This window comes from Peromyscus eremicus, chromosome 19, assembly GCF_949786415.1.
Source record: "Peromyscus eremicus chromosome 19, PerEre_H2_v1, whole genome shotgun sequence".
Lineage (NCBI taxonomy): Eukaryota > Metazoa > Chordata > Mammalia > Rodentia > Cricetidae > Peromyscus > Peromyscus eremicus.
The window spans coordinates 6,048,550-6,064,896 of record NC_081435.1 but is presented as its reverse complement, the minus strand read 5'-3'; the positions used below and the strand labels follow the sequence as shown (position 1 = coordinate 6,064,896).

At 45.2% G+C, this 16,347-nt stretch overlaps 1 protein-coding gene across 2 annotated transcripts; it reads left to right on the top strand.

The window, feature by feature from the left end:
- Window positions 1-5,144: 5,144 nt before the first annotated feature.
- On the top strand, window positions 5,145-15,092 carry Aqp4 (aquaporin 4). 2 transcript variants are annotated; one of them, XM_059246472.1, is made up of 5 exons: window positions 5,145-5,185; window positions 8,537-8,951; window positions 10,157-10,321; window positions 10,821-10,901; window positions 14,814-15,092. In XM_059246472.1, the coding sequence occupies exons 1-5, from the start codon at window positions 5,154-5,156 to the stop codon at window positions 15,090-15,092; spliced, it is 972 nt and encodes a 323-aa protein (XP_059102455.1). In that variant the 5' UTR covers window positions 5,145-5,153. The 2 variants fall into 2 exon arrangements, with proteins under 2 accessions (XP_059102455.1, XP_059102454.1); XM_059246471.1 differs by lacking the exon at window positions 10,821-10,901 and having other exon boundaries at window positions 5,154-5,185.
- Window positions 15,093-16,347: the final 1,255 nt, after the last annotated feature.

Below are 16,347 nucleotides of genomic sequence, written 5' to 3'. Positions count from 1 at the left end.
TATAAAAAGCTATTTCAACAAGTACATATCACATGCCTGGCTTTTTGCATAGGTCCTGAGAATAGAACTCCTGTCTACATGGATGGATGCCAAGCACACTACCCATTGAACCATCTCCTTAGTTTTGTGTGATGATTTTTTAAGTGACTTAGGGATAAGGTTTTGCTGCTGTATTAGTTATGTTTCTGTCCCCAGGATTAAACACAATGATCAAGGTAACTTGTAGAAGTTAGAGTTTATTTGAGCTTATGGTTCCAGAGGGATAGGAGTCCATTGTGGCAGGGAAGCATGAGAGCAAGCCACAGGCATGGCACCCAGGGCAGGAAGCTGAGAGCTCACATCCCAACTATTAGCACAAAAGATAGAATGAGCCAGAAGTGGAGAACAAGGCCTCAAAGCCCACCTCCAGTGACATTCTTTATCCAGCAAGGGCCTTGCCTCCTCATCTCCTCAAACAGAACCACCAACTGGAGACCCAGTCACACTTCAAATTACCCCAGATGGGAATGCTTCAAGAAGAGGTGAGTGCCCAGATGTATTTAAAGACAAATCAGGGAATCGCGTGACAGAGACTGGGAAAGGTGTCACCTTTAAGACCACCAAGGTAGGGACTGGCAAGATGTGGCAGCATGGGGTCTCTACAACAGGAACACAGGCCAGGGTGCAACAAAATACACAAATCATTGGAAAGGAGACTTCTGGGACCTGGTGAATTTCTTCAAATATGCCTTTCTAAATGCAGGAGAAAAGGAAGTGCAGAGGTGGAGGAAAGGGAGGAAGTTCTGAGTTCAGCAAAGTTCATCTGAGCAAATTCTTCCTTGCTCGACTGCTGCAGATCACTTACTCTGAGGGAGTCCTGGACTCTAGTAGTCGTTAGCTATTTCTGCACTGGAAAACGTTCTGATACTAACATTACTGTAAAAGCTTTAAAAAAACCCTAAGATTATTTTTTCCTGCTCAGTCTGCCATATCATGGTAAGCACAGAATTTTAAAACACCTGTTCTGCTCTTGCATACTGGTCGGGGAGGGAGTGCTTGTGTGGGGTGTGTGTGTATGTGCATGTACATAGAGTCCAGAGACCAACATCAAGAGGCTTCCACAGTAGTTCTCTACCTTGTTTTCTTTTCAGACAGGGCCTCTCACTGAACCTGCAGTTCATTCATTGGTAGACTGATGATGAACACACCCCTGGGCTCCTCCTGGCTCCTCCTAACCAACACTGGAATTATAGGTACACTGCCATGCCTGGTTTTTATATCGGTGTTGGCATCTAAACTCAGGCCCTCAGCTTGCACAACAACAGCCTTGCTGAGCCCTCTCCTCAGCCCATGCTCTACTCTTGAAACTGAATCTTTGTTAGTCTGTTAAGTCCCTAAGGATTCTGAGCTGCTCTGTAGTGACCATTATGGGTGATAGTGACCACCAAAATGCTGCTTGAGCTCTAATACAGTCTAACTAATTCAAACTTGGAACAATCGTACTCTAAGCTGCATTTGGATGATTAGCTAGTTTTTTAACCTGGTCCAGCTCAGTAGATCCCAAAGCTCTTGTCTTCCCAGCAAACCAATTTTCCCCTGCAGTGTCTACACTGCCTCTGAAGCACTAGCCACACTCTGAACTGTCATATTAGCTGGGTAGGAGATAAGGAGCAAGAAAAGCATCCAGTCACCCAACCACATTTCTGCTTTTTTGTCCAGGCTGCAGATGAAACACGGTCACTCAATAACGTCCTTCTGTTTCTCTCCCTCCCTCCCTTTCTTTCTCCCCACTTGCCTGGACAGGGGAACCCTAGACCCTTTGGAGGTCCGCCAGTCACACCAAAAGAATCTCTTGACTATTTTCCCAGGGAATTCCTGCCTTAAATGTCAGCAGAACACAACTCCGCAGCAAAGGCTGTGGCTTACAGGTTTGAATTAAGGAAAATGAGCTTGTTCTACCAACTAGGAAACCCCACCCCATCCACGAGGCATGGGAGAAAGGGGAGATTAATTTTTAAAAGATTCTGCTTTCACTGGAAAGCAAGTTTGCTCACCTCCACTTGAGCGTGCTGAGCCGAGCAATCTAATCCTTGCTGTTGTTTAAGCACTGTCTTTATCTGGCTCCATGAAAGAGGACAAAAGCCAGAAATTACCAGGAATTATGACCATAAGACAACGCCTCACACACACACACACACACACACACACACACACACACACACACATCCTGATGCCTCAGTACCAGTTGGGAAGTGTCTAGCAAAGCACAAAGCTTTACTAGTCCTTCACTGTGGTGGTTTCAGTGGCTGTAGAAGCTGCTGGAGTTGTTTTGTTCATGTGTTTGTTTCTAATGAATATACTGACGCATCAGACCTCGGGGTGGTGGGGGGCCGGAGAGGGGCGCGGAGAAGGGGGGGGGACGCGTGATGCCAAGATTAGTGAAGAGGAAACAAGATTATTAGATGGGACTGAATCCTCTCCACCAGGCTAGAGTAGAGACACTTCCCAACTCGTACTGAGGCATCGGGGTGTGTGTGTGTGTGTGTGTGTGTGTGTGTGTGTGTGTGTGTGTGCTCCTGTGTGTGCATATGTATGAGTGTCTGTGCATGTATGAGCACATGCACCTGTGCTGAGGTCAAATGTCAGCATAGGTCTCTTCCAGTTGCCCTCCACCTTCTTTTTTGAGACAGGATTGTCACTGAACCTGGAGCTCACTGATTCAGGTGAACTGGCCTGCCAGAAAGCCCCAGGGTCCCTCCTGCCTCCACCTACACAGTTCTGCGATTGTAAGCACATGTCACTATGCCTGGCTTTTATGTGGGTGCTGGGGATCAAACTCAGGTCCTCATGCTTACATGGCAAGCATTTTGCTGACTGAGCCATCACCCAAGCCCTGTCCGTCCACCTTTGAAGGACTTAGGCTCTTAGCACCCAATGTGGGAAAACAAATTAATTCCGATTGTCCTTTGTATCTAAACCCAGATCCGCAAAGCTCAGTTTAAAAGCTGTTGTTACTTTGACTAAATTTCCTGCCTCCTACTGCCTAGCCACCCTTCCCTCAAGCTTTCTTCCTAGGCTGTTTTCTGCATCCAGGTCCACAGGCAGGCCCACAGGAAATGTCTGTGTACCCAGACAAGAAGCTTGCTTATTGCATTAACCTGACACTGTTGTGGGAAGACCAGAAAAGCCAACTCAATTACAAATGGGACAACCATGCTAATAAAAACTCCCTCTGGTGGGTAAAGAGTTAACCCCTGTCTGTCTCAGCCACTATGCGGAGTACCAAAGAGGGTAAGAGGTGGTGCCAATAGGGTGGCTCCTCCCTTGACGGGAACACTCACCCCTTAGGAACTGGACTGTCAACACATCAGCAGCCAGAGAAAAGGGAAACCATGACAACCAAGTCTTGCTGGCACTTTGTGAGGTGGTGACGGGAACTGCAAAGGCCATGCCCAGCATGCTGATGAGCTCAGGGAACCTGCAAAAAAGTTGTCCCAGCACCCCACGGCCCCATGAAGTACCTGGCTCTGTGAAGTCCTAGGCCTCGGTACAGGGTGTGTTCAGGAAGCACCGAACTCATCAGGTCTCCTTGAGTTCATATACCTCATAAAGACCCTGGCTCCATTTTCTCATGGTCAAGGCAGCTACACTTAGCACATCAGCCTAGAAAGTCAAGGGTGTTAACTAGGTGGGAAAATGCACAGCTTTTTGAAATCTAAACAGTAAACCTCAAGAGTTAATATGAAATGCTTCAAAGGGTCTGTGCGGGTTCTTGCAAACTCTCCCTCCCCTCTCACCAGAATATTCTGACTTCAGGGAGAATATCGTCAGGTTTCACAATAAGCATCAAGCAACGGTACTCTGAAGAAAGTCGATGCAAGTGTTGTTACCTGAGGATTACTAAGAAATAGTATTAAAGTGCTCCTCTGGAATTCCCATTCAAAAATTTAATCCCTTTTCCTAAGGAGAGCTGAGAGCTTTGTATATGTTGCCTTGTCTCAAGCAAACAAGTTAGACACCCAGACAAAAAGATGGAAAAGTGTAAGAGTCTTTCACTTCTAAATGCCTTTCTTATCATACTGCATACTGAAAATATTTAGAGAGATATACATACACACGCACATGTGCACACATACACATGCACACACATACACACATACATATCTTCAATTTGAAATAAAGAAATCAGTTGAGAGCCAGAGAAGCCACAAGTAGAACTATATATTACAGTTTTAGTTGCAGAGTTGAGCAATGAATTCCTGATAATCATTATATTGATTAGACATCATTGATTAATTATTAAGATGCACTCATAAATCAGCGGTTAAGATTATTCCTTTGATATGCACCTATGGTCTATCTAAGGGAAAAAAATTGTAATGAGGACCTGATGGGGCATATAGATATTTCCTACCATGTAGCCATGCATGTAGAGGGGACCCACACTCTGCTCAACTCCCTGTTATGACAATCTTACAATCCTCAATAATTTCGAGCACTGTGTCCTGCATTCATTTTGAACAGCAAAGTATATAGTCAGCCCTGTCCCCAGGTTTCCAAATACTAAATTTTATCTACTCTTCCCAATAACTCTGTCCTTATCTAACCCCTGTGTTTTTAAAATCTGCTGCTTCATGTAGAGAAATTATTATAATAATCATTATTATTGGACTGAGGGAGTAGATACTGTAAGTGGAGTTACAGCTATATATTATCATTATCTTCTCAGCTCACACATTTCAAGTATAACTCACTGGCTATTTGCCACTCGAAAGTTAATGTCTAGCTCACAATTCATCTGAATTGCTGGCTCATACAAACCCACTTTCTAATAGTCGTTCAGTTTCAATAAGAAACCAACAAGGCAAATCCTCCCCAGTTTTTGGTGATCGGAATAATCCAAATAAACATGCAGGGAAGTCTTCACTTGAAAAGATTAGTAGCTAAAGAAATATGTCAGCAAGTGCTTTGCATTCCTGAAATGCCCTGTGTCTATAGCGATCAGGTACAGGGACGATTTCTAGTTCAAATATAACTTAGTGATTGCCACATGGTGCAGAATCTTTCCACCCCTGCACTCCAAAAACCCAATCAGACAAGTGCCCGTAATCTGACTCCCAGCTCACTGGAGCCCAGGGGCAGGCGATGAGAGCCGCACTCTGGCCAGGGACGGCATGAGCGACAGAGCTGCAGCAAGGCGGTGGGGGTAAGTTCTCCTCTGCTTTAGGGAAACAGTGCCTCTGAGCACTAACAGACAGAACTCTCTCATTGCAGATATCCATGTCTTCTCAGACAGAATCTAGAGCGTGACAGACAACAGGACAGGTGGGGTTCTTTTAAGCCTGGGGACCAAGTTTAGACACAAGATAAGCAGAGAAAGGGAGAAGAAAAGGGATGCTTTTCAGCATGGGAAATTACTCTAATATTTTTCATTAGAAAATTCACTCACCCAGGAACTGTCCAGGAGGGGATGAGACAGAGTATTCAGCTAGGAAGTACTGTGTCTGGTTCACTGCTGCCCGGTCCTATCAACAAATCCCCCTTTGTTCTGGGCAAAAAAAATACCCAAACAGCAAAAACAAATCGTGTTGGTCCAGTTCCTATGAATGTAAACACACCAGGGCACATTGATGGTGATCTAGGGTCTCTGGGCAATGCTGGAGAGATTCCCACCAAGGCAGAGAGGTGCACACACACTAGAGGTTGTGAGGTCCACAGCTGGCTGAGGCTGTTTGGGGAGATCGGATTGTTGTGGGTTTTGAGAAAAAGAGGGAGCGAAAACCATTTTAAGGTCTCTCCTTATGGTTCTCAGGTTTGGGTGTTGTGTTCTTTTTTAATTTCTCTGACTGATGAAGATTTGATCTTCAAAGAGCAACTGGGTTTCTTGCTCAGGTCTCTGGAGAGGGGGACAGGTGTGCAAAGGAGCAGGGAGAGGTGACAAAGGGTGTTAGAGAGAGGCTGGCCTTTTCCAGGACCGCCTCCCCTGGGTGCTCTGCTACTGAGCAGGGACTGTTCCTGCCCCCCCAGCTCCCTTCGCTTCCTGCTTGGTCCTCCTTCCTCTGTGGCGGGCTGTAGAGGACAGCGCCTGTAAGAGCCCTTTGCCCTCTGCCACCTGCCTCCAACCTGGGCTGCTGGTGAGTTCAGAAGTGACGCTCCTCACTCCTTTTTCAATGTGAGTTCTCAGAGCTTCTCCCTCTGGGGGACCTGCCTAATGGCTCCCCCGGGTCCCCTCTCTGCCTCATTCCAACTGCTGTTTTTGTCTCTATATTATCTTCCTCTAAGGCGTACGTCAACGTTATCCCAGCTGGGGTCCTTCAGAACTGCGTGATCCACTTAGCGGGCCTCACTTGGGCAGGGGACATTTGGGGTATAGTTGGCTGCTCCCCTGGGCGTGTGAGCATGAGCACAGCGTGCTTTCCCTTTTCAGGTCAGAAGGAAAGCCCCACTGTCAAACTGACAGCAAAGCAGAAGTCTTAAAGGTGAAGAAAGCCTCCCCAGCCTGTGTCATACAGGGTTCCTCACTGGCCACACAGGACCCAGGCTCCCTAGGCCAATCAGTGATGTTCAAAAGATAAGAACCTCTCAGTGTGTGGGGGAGGTTACAATTCTACCCTCCTTGAGCCGTTGGTTTTCCAGCCAGCCCTTCCTATAGTCTACTATGCTAAATGCTGCCTATCTGTCTTATTACAGACCAGGGACAAAAAGGAATGTCTTAGGTAAGGAGGTAACTGGGGTGACTGCCCTTCCAACAGGGAGTTGAACAATTTCTGGCTAAAATAAGTAGTTGCATTGGTGTCTTCAAACCCGACCCTCTTCAACTCCGAAGATCTAAGAAAGTCAGTAAAGAAGGTAGACGTCAAGAGGAGAGTGACTCCCTTCCCAAAGGCTGCGGTGGCATCTTTCATTTCCTGACCCCATTTGGACCTGCTCCCTCACCTCCACAGCTCCTCAAGAGGGGGCATATAAAGCTCCAGGGCCAAGCCCATGGGAGAGAAGTCCTCAATGAGAAGCACCATAACCCTCCCCACAGAGCCTCTGCTCTGTTTCCTGACACTCCCCCCTTTTTCTTGCTAATCTTCCTGGCTCTGTACCCTGAGGGTGGGTAGACTGCAGGGGGCTGGCTCACTTACTCCAGCCTCCAGGAGTTTGGGAGGAACAGGTGTATTGGAGAGATGCCCCATTAGCTGGGGGACAAAGGAGCCTGAGGAGGCACTATTCTGCGTTGTAAACCCTTTTAAAAGCTCCCCTCTCTGGTTCCTGCCCCTGTGACAGCTACTTCACCTGGCCACTGCCGGGGAGCCTGGCACCAGCCTGGAGTGCCCACAGCCCCGCCCTTCCAAAGCCTCTCAGGCTCCCCACTGGGGATTGTGATTGTCACGTCCTGGTGCCGCAAGCCCAGATCTGCCCAGGGGCTGGGGCACAGATGCCCCTCTGGCTCCCAAGCTACTGCCACCGGCAGTTTGCCACCTCCTTGCTCAGGGCAACAGCAGGGAGTGTCTCTGTCCCTGCTGAGTCCCCGCCTATCCCCAAGGTCCACACCAGAAGCAGCTCTACCCTCCAAGAGCTTACCTTCCCGAAGGACAGTTGTGCTGTCCTAGCTTCCTCGCAAATCTCCAAATCCTGAGGGTAGGAGTGGCTACAGGGCTCTCCAAATCCATGCTCAAAATGCCTCTTTGAAGCTACAAAATACAAAACTGGAAGAGATCTGCCTTTTTAAGATATGTTTTTCTTCATTGTTCAGAAAGAATTTTTTTCTTTATCTTCAGAAAGATACATTGTCTTTATTCTTCAGAAATGTATACATAATGAAATATGAGAACAACCACCCCCATTGTCACCCCCTTCAAGTCTCCCCATATTTCCACACCCCCAGTCCCTGGGATGGCCTCATCCTCGCTCACAGGAGCTGCTTCTTGCAGCAGACAGCAGAGGGTGTAGAGATGCTCAACAGGTGCTGGGGATGGGTCCTGCACCGAATGCTCTACCCCCTTCTTTTTCAACTGATTTCTTTCATGTGTGTGATGGATGTTTTGCCGGCATGTATGTCTGTGTACCACCTGGGTGTAGTGCTCGTAGATGGCAAAGGGGGGGGGGCTTTAGAGCCTCTGGAAGTGGAGTCACAGGTGATAGATTGCCACCATGTGGATGCTGGGAACCAAACCCGGGTCCTCTGGAAGAACAGCCAGTACTCTTACCTGCTGAGCCATCTCTCCAGAAAGCCGCCTCCCCTTGAACTGGGTGCCTGAGGGAACTAACTCCCAGTTAAACACATCTTACTCTTAAGCTCCTAAGGAACTTGGTTGAGATAGTTCATTTCTAGGGACAGCTGGGGTTGCTGTCCAGAGACTAGGAAATCCAAGGATCAGAATAGCGACCTCTTGGCTACTAATTAAGGAGACTTCCAGAAGCATTCTGTCTAGGTTTGCAAAGAATGTTCAGCAGCCCATCCTCAGCCTGCAAGACTGAAGGTCAGACCCCCTCTGCCAAATTTCAGCGCCCCTTCCAGCTGGAAAGCCGGGTTGGTGGCTCCTGATTCTCAATGTGTTCTTCCTTCCAGTAAGTGTGGACAGTCGTGCAGCAGAGAGAGGATCATGGTGGCTTTCAAAGGGGTCTGGACTCAAGCTTTCTGGAAGGCAGTCGCAGCAGAATTTCTAGCCATGCTTATCTTCGTTTTGCTCAGCCTGGGATCCACCATCAACTGGGGTGGATCGGAAAACCCCTTACCTACGGACATGGTCCTCATCTCCCTCTGCTTCGGACTCAGCATTGCTACCATGGTGCAGTGCTTTGGACACATCAGTGGCGGCCACATCAACCCCGCTGTGACAGTGGCCATGGTGTGCACCAGAAAGATCAGCATTGCCAAGTCAGTCTTCTATATCTCTGCCCAGTGCCTGGGCGCCATCATTGGAGCTGGTATCCTCTACCTGGTCACACCACCCAGCGTGGTGGGAGGCTTGGGCGTCACCATGGTAAGAACGCTTACGTTCTTATTTCTGTACTAGAACTCCAGGCTGCTTGCAAACTCTGCTGAAAGGTGACTCAGTGGCCTGAGAGGCATTCATAAAATGGGTCGATTAAGGAGTGCTTGCCTGGAATGCAGGAGGTCCTGGGTTCTAGTCCCAGCACCACATATATGACCAGAGAAGGAGCATCAGGAGTCAAGGCCACCCTGGACTGTATAGTTAAACCCTGTCTAGATAGAGGAAAGCTATTGAGAGGACATTATTATTCACTATTGAGTGACTTGAACATGGTTTAAAAGGTCTCAAAATGCTTTGTGTTGTCTTTCTCTCCCACTACAGTAACAACTTGAGTATGGTTTTTTTGGGTTTTTTTTTTTTTTTTTTTTTTTTGAGACAGGGTCTCATACTCATTATCTAGCTGAGGCTGGCCTTGAACTTGTAGCAATCCTCCTGCCTCGCCTCCTATGTGCTGGGATTACAGGTGTAAATCAGCATGACTGGCTTGACCATATTTTTATCTTAAGGCCTTACAATTATTTGTTTTCTAGCAGGGCCACCAATTGGTTACTTTTCGTGTAGGGGACTTTAGATGATCTGCAGAAAGTGTCGTGCCTTTAATCTCAGCACTCAGTAGGCAGAAGCAGGCAGGTCTCTGAGTTTGAAGCCACCCTGGTCTACAAAGCAAGTTCCAGGACAGCCGGGCCTACACAGAGAAACCCATTGAAAAAAAAACAAAAACAAAAAAGGGCGACCCACAGTCATTGGATCCCCACTTTACTCTTTGTGGGTTGGCAGTATCACTGGTTAGCTCAGCGCCAGGGCTGGCTTTAAATGCCGGGCTCATGCTTTAGTTGAGATACCTAGGAACTAATCTAAACCTAATCAATGGGTCTAATAATTGCTTTGTAATATTATAAATCTCTGAAGAGCGTCTTTTACGCTCTAAGTGCAGCAGTAACACATTTTGCTTGTGTTGCTAAAAACAACATTCAGTGAAAATTCAGTCACTGTAAAAGTAATTATCTGTAATGGCCCAAAATGAGAATAAATTGATTCCTTCCTTTTAGGAGGTGGAAGGCATTGAAATCGCAGTCTGGGGTTGGTAAAAGACTCAAGTTAACCATTGCTTCCTATGCAGATTCAAACCCATTCATTGCTGTAGACCTAGACTCTTGCTTCGATTCTGATGGAGTATCTTTCCGTCTCTCTAGGTTCATGGAAACCTTACTGCTGGCCACGGGCTCCTGGTGGAGTTGATAATCACATTCCAGTTGGTCTTCACTATTTTTGCCAGCTGTGATTCCAAACGGACTGATGTTACCGGTTCAATAGCTTTAGCAATTGGATTTTCCGTCGCAATTGGACATTTGTTTGCAGTAAGTTTTAAGTCCATTTGAATAATTGATCGTCTCACTTAGCCTCCCCCTGAAGCAGGCCTGAAGATGCTGTTTACAGCTAGAGCTCTCTTCAGCTGTTTTTAGTATTAATCAGCTGAGAACGCTGTATTGTTTCCTAGGACAAGCCTTCTGGAGCCTTTACCAATGTAACCAGTGACCCGGCCAGTGCCAAACCGCTGCAACATCTGCGTTATTTCAAGAGTGTTGTTTACTTCAGTGTTATCTTTTCAACAGAGAGATACATGTTAAAAAATGATCTGCCAACTAGATGGACATATCCATGTACCCTGCAGATTGTGCCACAAAATCCACAGCTCATTCAGATCCGGTTGAGTCTGTTGATGTTAAGTGATGGATCACTTGGCCAACTACAAAGCGGCTAAATCTCAGTGTTCTCTGAGGAGAGAGCAGCAAGTTTCAGCAAATGTTAAGAGCCCTGTTTCCAAAATGTCTGAGGTTTTGTTCTTTTTCCCTGCAGATCAATTATACCGGGGCCAGTATGAATCCAGCCCGATCCTTTGGACCTGCAGTTATCATGGGAAACTGGGAAAACCACTGGGTAACTACTAAATTGATATGCCCACCTTCCTGAAGTTAGGACAAGTGTCCACAAGACTTTTTATTGTCTTAAATAAATTAGCTTACTGGTTTCTGTGGCTCTCTCCCCGACTCCAGCTCTCAGCTGGTTATTGCCTCTGTCACAGGGAACAGAGAAAAGCCTAGCAGAGTCCTGTACAAAGCATCTCGGTATTCTGTTCTAGGTCTTCACTGACAGTTGGGTTTCCTTGAACCATTAGTCTGGACATAGATCTGACAGACTGCAGCAGAAAACTTGGAACATAGGGTTTCCTATGTAGAATAAATTTAAATCCTAAGGGTGTGCTGAATATTAGTGTTTAAATCATTGAAAGAAAGCCTTCCCAGCAACAACAGAGATTGAAGTTATTATTTTAAAAGGAAAGAAAGGAATACTTTAAGGTATCACCTATGACAAAGGCTTTTAACCATGTTAGTTTACATAAGCACAACATAATTAATAGCACAGGAGCTGGAAGCATGGGGACCGTGGATCACACCAAATAAATGATGTAGATGCTGATGCCATTTGTCACCACAGCTCTGTCTAGAAAAACAAATGAGCCCCAAGAAGGTGCACTTTTTAATCTCAGGACTAACTTTCTTGACAGTATGGGCCTAGAGTGGCGAGAGTCATAATCATTTCTGTTTCAATTGTTTCTGTCAACAAAAGAATTTATATTCTTTGAATCACAGGCAATTGTGAAAGCCACTCATACTTTAACTTAAATAACCTACAAAACATGATATATACATGCAAGCTTAAAATAGACGTAACTTTTATTGCCATTCATATATTGTGAATGTGATTTTACATTTTGTAAAGTTATGAATGTAACAATCTGTTGTTTGTGCTTTGATCTTATGCATGTGGCTGCAATGGATTCAGCCACAACTACTCAAGGATGGCATGACCCAGCAAAAAGGAAAATGTCACACATGACTGTACAAATTCCCTCATACAAAATGTGTACTGAGCTGTTAAGACAGAATTTAGGCACAGACATGCAAAATCTTGATCCCCAAAGTCATTCATTGGACTGGTCATTTTGCCACTGATATTTCTGAAAAGACTTACTATGTTAACATGGAATTTGCTTTCTCTGTATGTGTGATGTATGTTGGTGTTGTGTGTGTTCATATGTGTGAGTGTAGGCACACACCTGCCATGGCATGTGGAGGTCAGAAGACAAGCTTGGGGATCAGTTCTCATTTTCCACCTTGTTTGCCGCAGGGTCCCTTGATGTTCACCACAGACCACCAGGCTAGCCGTCCTGGGGATTCTCTTATCTCCACTTACTATTTCCTATCCTCACAGCAATTACAGGCATGCACTATGGTGTCTTGCTTTTATTTGGTCTTAGGGACTCAAATTCAGAACCTCACATTTGTTTTGCATGGAGAAACTTTACCCAGTGAGCCATTGGCCCAGCCCCCAAATGGAAAATTTTAATGTGAAGTTTATAGATTGTCCAATAAATGGGCAGGTTTTAATTAGGTAATATAATGACAATTTAGGAGGTTTTTTTTCTAACACTTATGTAGTTTATGTGTTTTTCTGTTTTCAGCAGTAAAATTATTCATAAAAATTGAAAAGTACTTTAAAGTACACATAACTCTGTTTGGGAATAGCAATTTGGCACCAAGATTGAGTTTTGAGAACATGGGGCTAGCCATCTCCTCCAGGGTGGGGGAAGGGTAGTGATTGTTTAACAGTGGCTGTTCTCCTTGTGGACTCGAGGTCTGTGAAGTAACACCGACCTCCTGCGATCTTACCAAGGGAACAAAGAGCAAAGGCATTTAGAGGAGGGCTCTCGTTTCTCCTTTGAAAGGGTACAGGGAAGATAAACTCGCCTTTGGGCTCTTTCATGTTCAAGATAAGGAGCTTGGTTGGTCCAGCAGCTCTCGCAGCTACTTCCCTGTGAAGGATATGAGCTCAGCTTCAGGGGGAAGCTTGGCTCTCCTTTGGGCTCTACAGAGAAGATGCCAAGTACAGTTAATTTCCAGATGGCATTTTAAGCGAGACCTAGTTATAAACTTTTTTCAAGTGAGAGAGCAAACAGTAAGTTGGTAAAAGAGTGTTCTGAAGTCATGTAAACCAGACATCTCAACTCAATCATTTAAGTATGCTATCTTAAGTAAGCTTGTGACCTCTCAAACTGTCAACTTTCCAGTCCATAAGAATGTATGTTTTAAGAATATCTGTATCAAAGGTTATTAGTGAGATAAGAACCATGCTCAGTACAGTCCGTTATAGTGCTCAGTAAACAAGGGATTGGTCCCAGGTGACTCTGTTGGATGAGCGCCTAACGTTCTATAGAGTGCATGTGCTCTATAGTACATGCTTCAGCCTAATCAGACTGAAAGCTTAGTTCATTCTGGGTGCATCACTGATGCAATAAAACATGCTGTTTACTGAAACTCTGCAGAATCACTCACTCATCCCTACCTAGTCACCAGCCCTAAAGTCAGCAGAGGCCATCACTAAAGCACTATGCAAAGAGAAACACGCTCCAATGAGAGAGATGAATAAGCTATAGTGTTTCCTCTGCAATAAAGTCACCGAATTTTACAGAGGAAATGCATCTAATTAACAGCCAAGTCATACACAGAGCTTTAAATTGTCTAGGAAGCAGGAACTGAACTGGTTTCCATGAGCAAAACACCACTAAGTGGTATTTCATTTAGTCCTCGAAGCCATGTGGAATATATAATAGCCCTGCTTTGAAGACAGTAAGGCACAGACGTTGAGTCACTCGTGGCATAATTTAATCGGTAAAGTGCTCGCCCAGCATGCAGGAAGCCCTTGGCTCTCTCTGCGGTACCATACACACTGGGCATGGTAGCACAGGCCTGTAATCCCAGCCCTCCAGAGAAAGAAACTGTGGGATGAGCAGTTTAAGGCCATCCTCCGCTACATGGTGAGTTCAAGACAACCTGGGATACAAGAGACCTTGTCTCTAAATGGAAAAAGTTCCTGACGTAAGCACTCAGAACTGCTGAGTGGTGGAGTGTGGACTGTATTCATTGTGCCATACTGAATAACAAATACCCTGAATGATAGAACTGCACCATGATCTTGATTATACAGAAAATCAAGGTAACGCTAATCAAGGCTAATATAGAATACATAAGAGAAACATGCTCCAAAAATTCTTTTTTCTTCTTAATTTAAAGAATTCCTAGTAGAGTCTGCTTTGTGGAGCCACCAGAGAAGAGCTATTTTATGCTAAGACTTACCACAAAGTTGATAAGCCTGATGTGACAGTACCCATTATTATTTTTTTTTTCTCGAGACAGGGTTTCTCTGTGCAGCTTTGCGCCTTTCCTGGATCTTGCTCTGTAGACCAGGCTGGCCTCGAACTCACAAAGATCTGCCTGCCTCTGCCTCCCGAGTGCTGGGATTAAAGGCGTGCACCACCACCGCCCCGGCCCCACTAATATTTTTAACACTCATGATGCTGAGGGTGGAGGAATGTGAGTTCAAGGCTAGCCTAAGCTATGTAATGAATCTTAAGAGCAGCCTGAGCTAGACCTTGTCTCAAATAAATCATCATCATCATCATCATCATCACCACCATAAGAATATTAAAAATATAATATTAAAATAAATAAAATAGAAGACATTATTCTTTCTTATTTTATGTTCAAATGTTCTTTAATAATTTATGGATCTTTTGAGTAGATTTGGTATATTTTTTCATTTATTTTCAAATCTATCTGTGTGTGTATGTTTGTGTATATGTGTGTGTGTGTGTGTGTGTGTGTGTATGTACGTGTTTAGCACAGTTGCTGCCTTAATTTAAGTCAGTTACATTCTGTATTCATGGCTGTCCAATGAGACCACTTTCCACTTTTCTCTACTTCTCTCCTCTCTTCTTCCGTCTTTCCCCAGGTATATTGGGTTGGACCAATAATAGGAGCTGTGCTCGCGGGGGCCCTTTATGAGTATGTCTTCTGTCCCGATGTGGAGCTCAAACGTCGCCTTAAGGAAGCCTTCAGCAAGGCTGCGCAGCAGACCAAAGGGAGCTACATGGAGGTGGAGGACAACAGGAGCCAAGTGGAGACGGAAGACTTGATTCTGAAGCCGGGGCTGGTGCACGTCATTGACCTTGACCGTGGAGAAGAGAAGAAGGGGAAGGACTCCTCTGGAGAGGTACTGTCCTCAGTATGACTAGAAGAGGGCACTGAGAGCAGAAGAGACTCCCTGGAGCTTGCCTCGGACTTCCTGCCACCCATCAAGGAGACAGATTTGTTATAAGTCAGCCACCTGCAGGTTTCCCTTGTCACATCTTATTACTCAGTTTAAACAACACGTATTTTACTAGTATCAATGGGGGAAGAAGAAACCTATAGTGAATATGAAATTTTAAAACAGATATATTTTTTAAAGTATACCCAAAGCAAATATGCAACTAGTTTATTGAGTTCCCTTTCATTAATAACAATTGAAAATGTGTACCAAGATTTGGTCAAGTCTTGCCTGACAGAGCATATGGGCACCTCTGGGATGGAGCTGGTATTGCCAGTCCTCACTTTAATATTGACTTCATTGGATTGATTGAACAATGACAAAATGCAGTATGTCACAGTGCCGTGCTCATTCAAGAGAAGAAAAGTAGTAAGTTGTTTCATGAGCCATCCCTTATTTATAACTACCTCAGAGGGAAAAATTAGCAAGGGTCATTGCTGAGATGCCATTTGTATTTATGTTGCAAATATCTGACTGGCAGATCCCAAGCCCAACTCATTATAATCCTTCTTCCTCCTCAAACTCCAAGAAACTATAGGGCTAAAGTCAAGAAATTTGGAAAGAATATTAATCTGCCAATGTGTTAGTTCCATCTAATGGAGCATACACATGGGACATCACTGAGGTTCAGGATAGACAGGCCTAGGGAGTCTGGTGGGAGGTGGGGCCTGACAAGCGTCAGAGCGAGGGGAACCTGTCCTGTCACCAAACGACTGTTCTGTTTTCAGTGCTGAGTCTTAAACACACCACACAAGACTAACCACCTAAGTTTTCAACTGCTTCATTTACTTTTTAAAGTTTATTGGCAAAACTGGGGAATTTGTTTGTCATTCTGTTGTCCATATTGAAACACTAGCTGAGATACGTTTGACAAGATCTTGAGAAGCTGAGTTGGGCCTTTCTTTTGTGTCCAAGCCCTGCTTATTCTAGACAGTGTAAACTAGTCCTGCCCCATCCCAGCATCTGATGCTGTCTCACTTCCCATGACAACTGTTGGTGATCCTCACTGTGAGTGTATTAATACCTACAGTGAATTAAAATACGTGGCAGACAAGGTACAGCACGGTTGCCGAATAAAGGGGTGAGGAGACCACCTCTGTTTCAAGCTCCCGTGAGACCCACCTTTCCTACTCTTTCCTACTGCACATAGCTTAATGTGTTTTTAAAGTATTTATCC

Excerpts from the sequence above, each read along its gene's own strand:
- Aqp4 (XM_059246472.1), top strand. The coding sequence starts at position 5,154 with ATGAGCGACAGAGCTGCAGCAAGGCGGTGGGG. Across the intron at positions 5,186-8,536 it reads GCTGCAGCAAGGCGGTGGGG|TAAGTGTGGACAGTCGTGCA; the intron begins GTAAGTTCTCCT and ends TCTTCCTTCCAG. Across the intron at positions 10,902-14,813 it reads GAAACTGGGAAAACCACTGG|GTATATTGGGTTGGACCAAT; the intron begins GTAACTACTAAA and ends GTCTTTCCCCAG.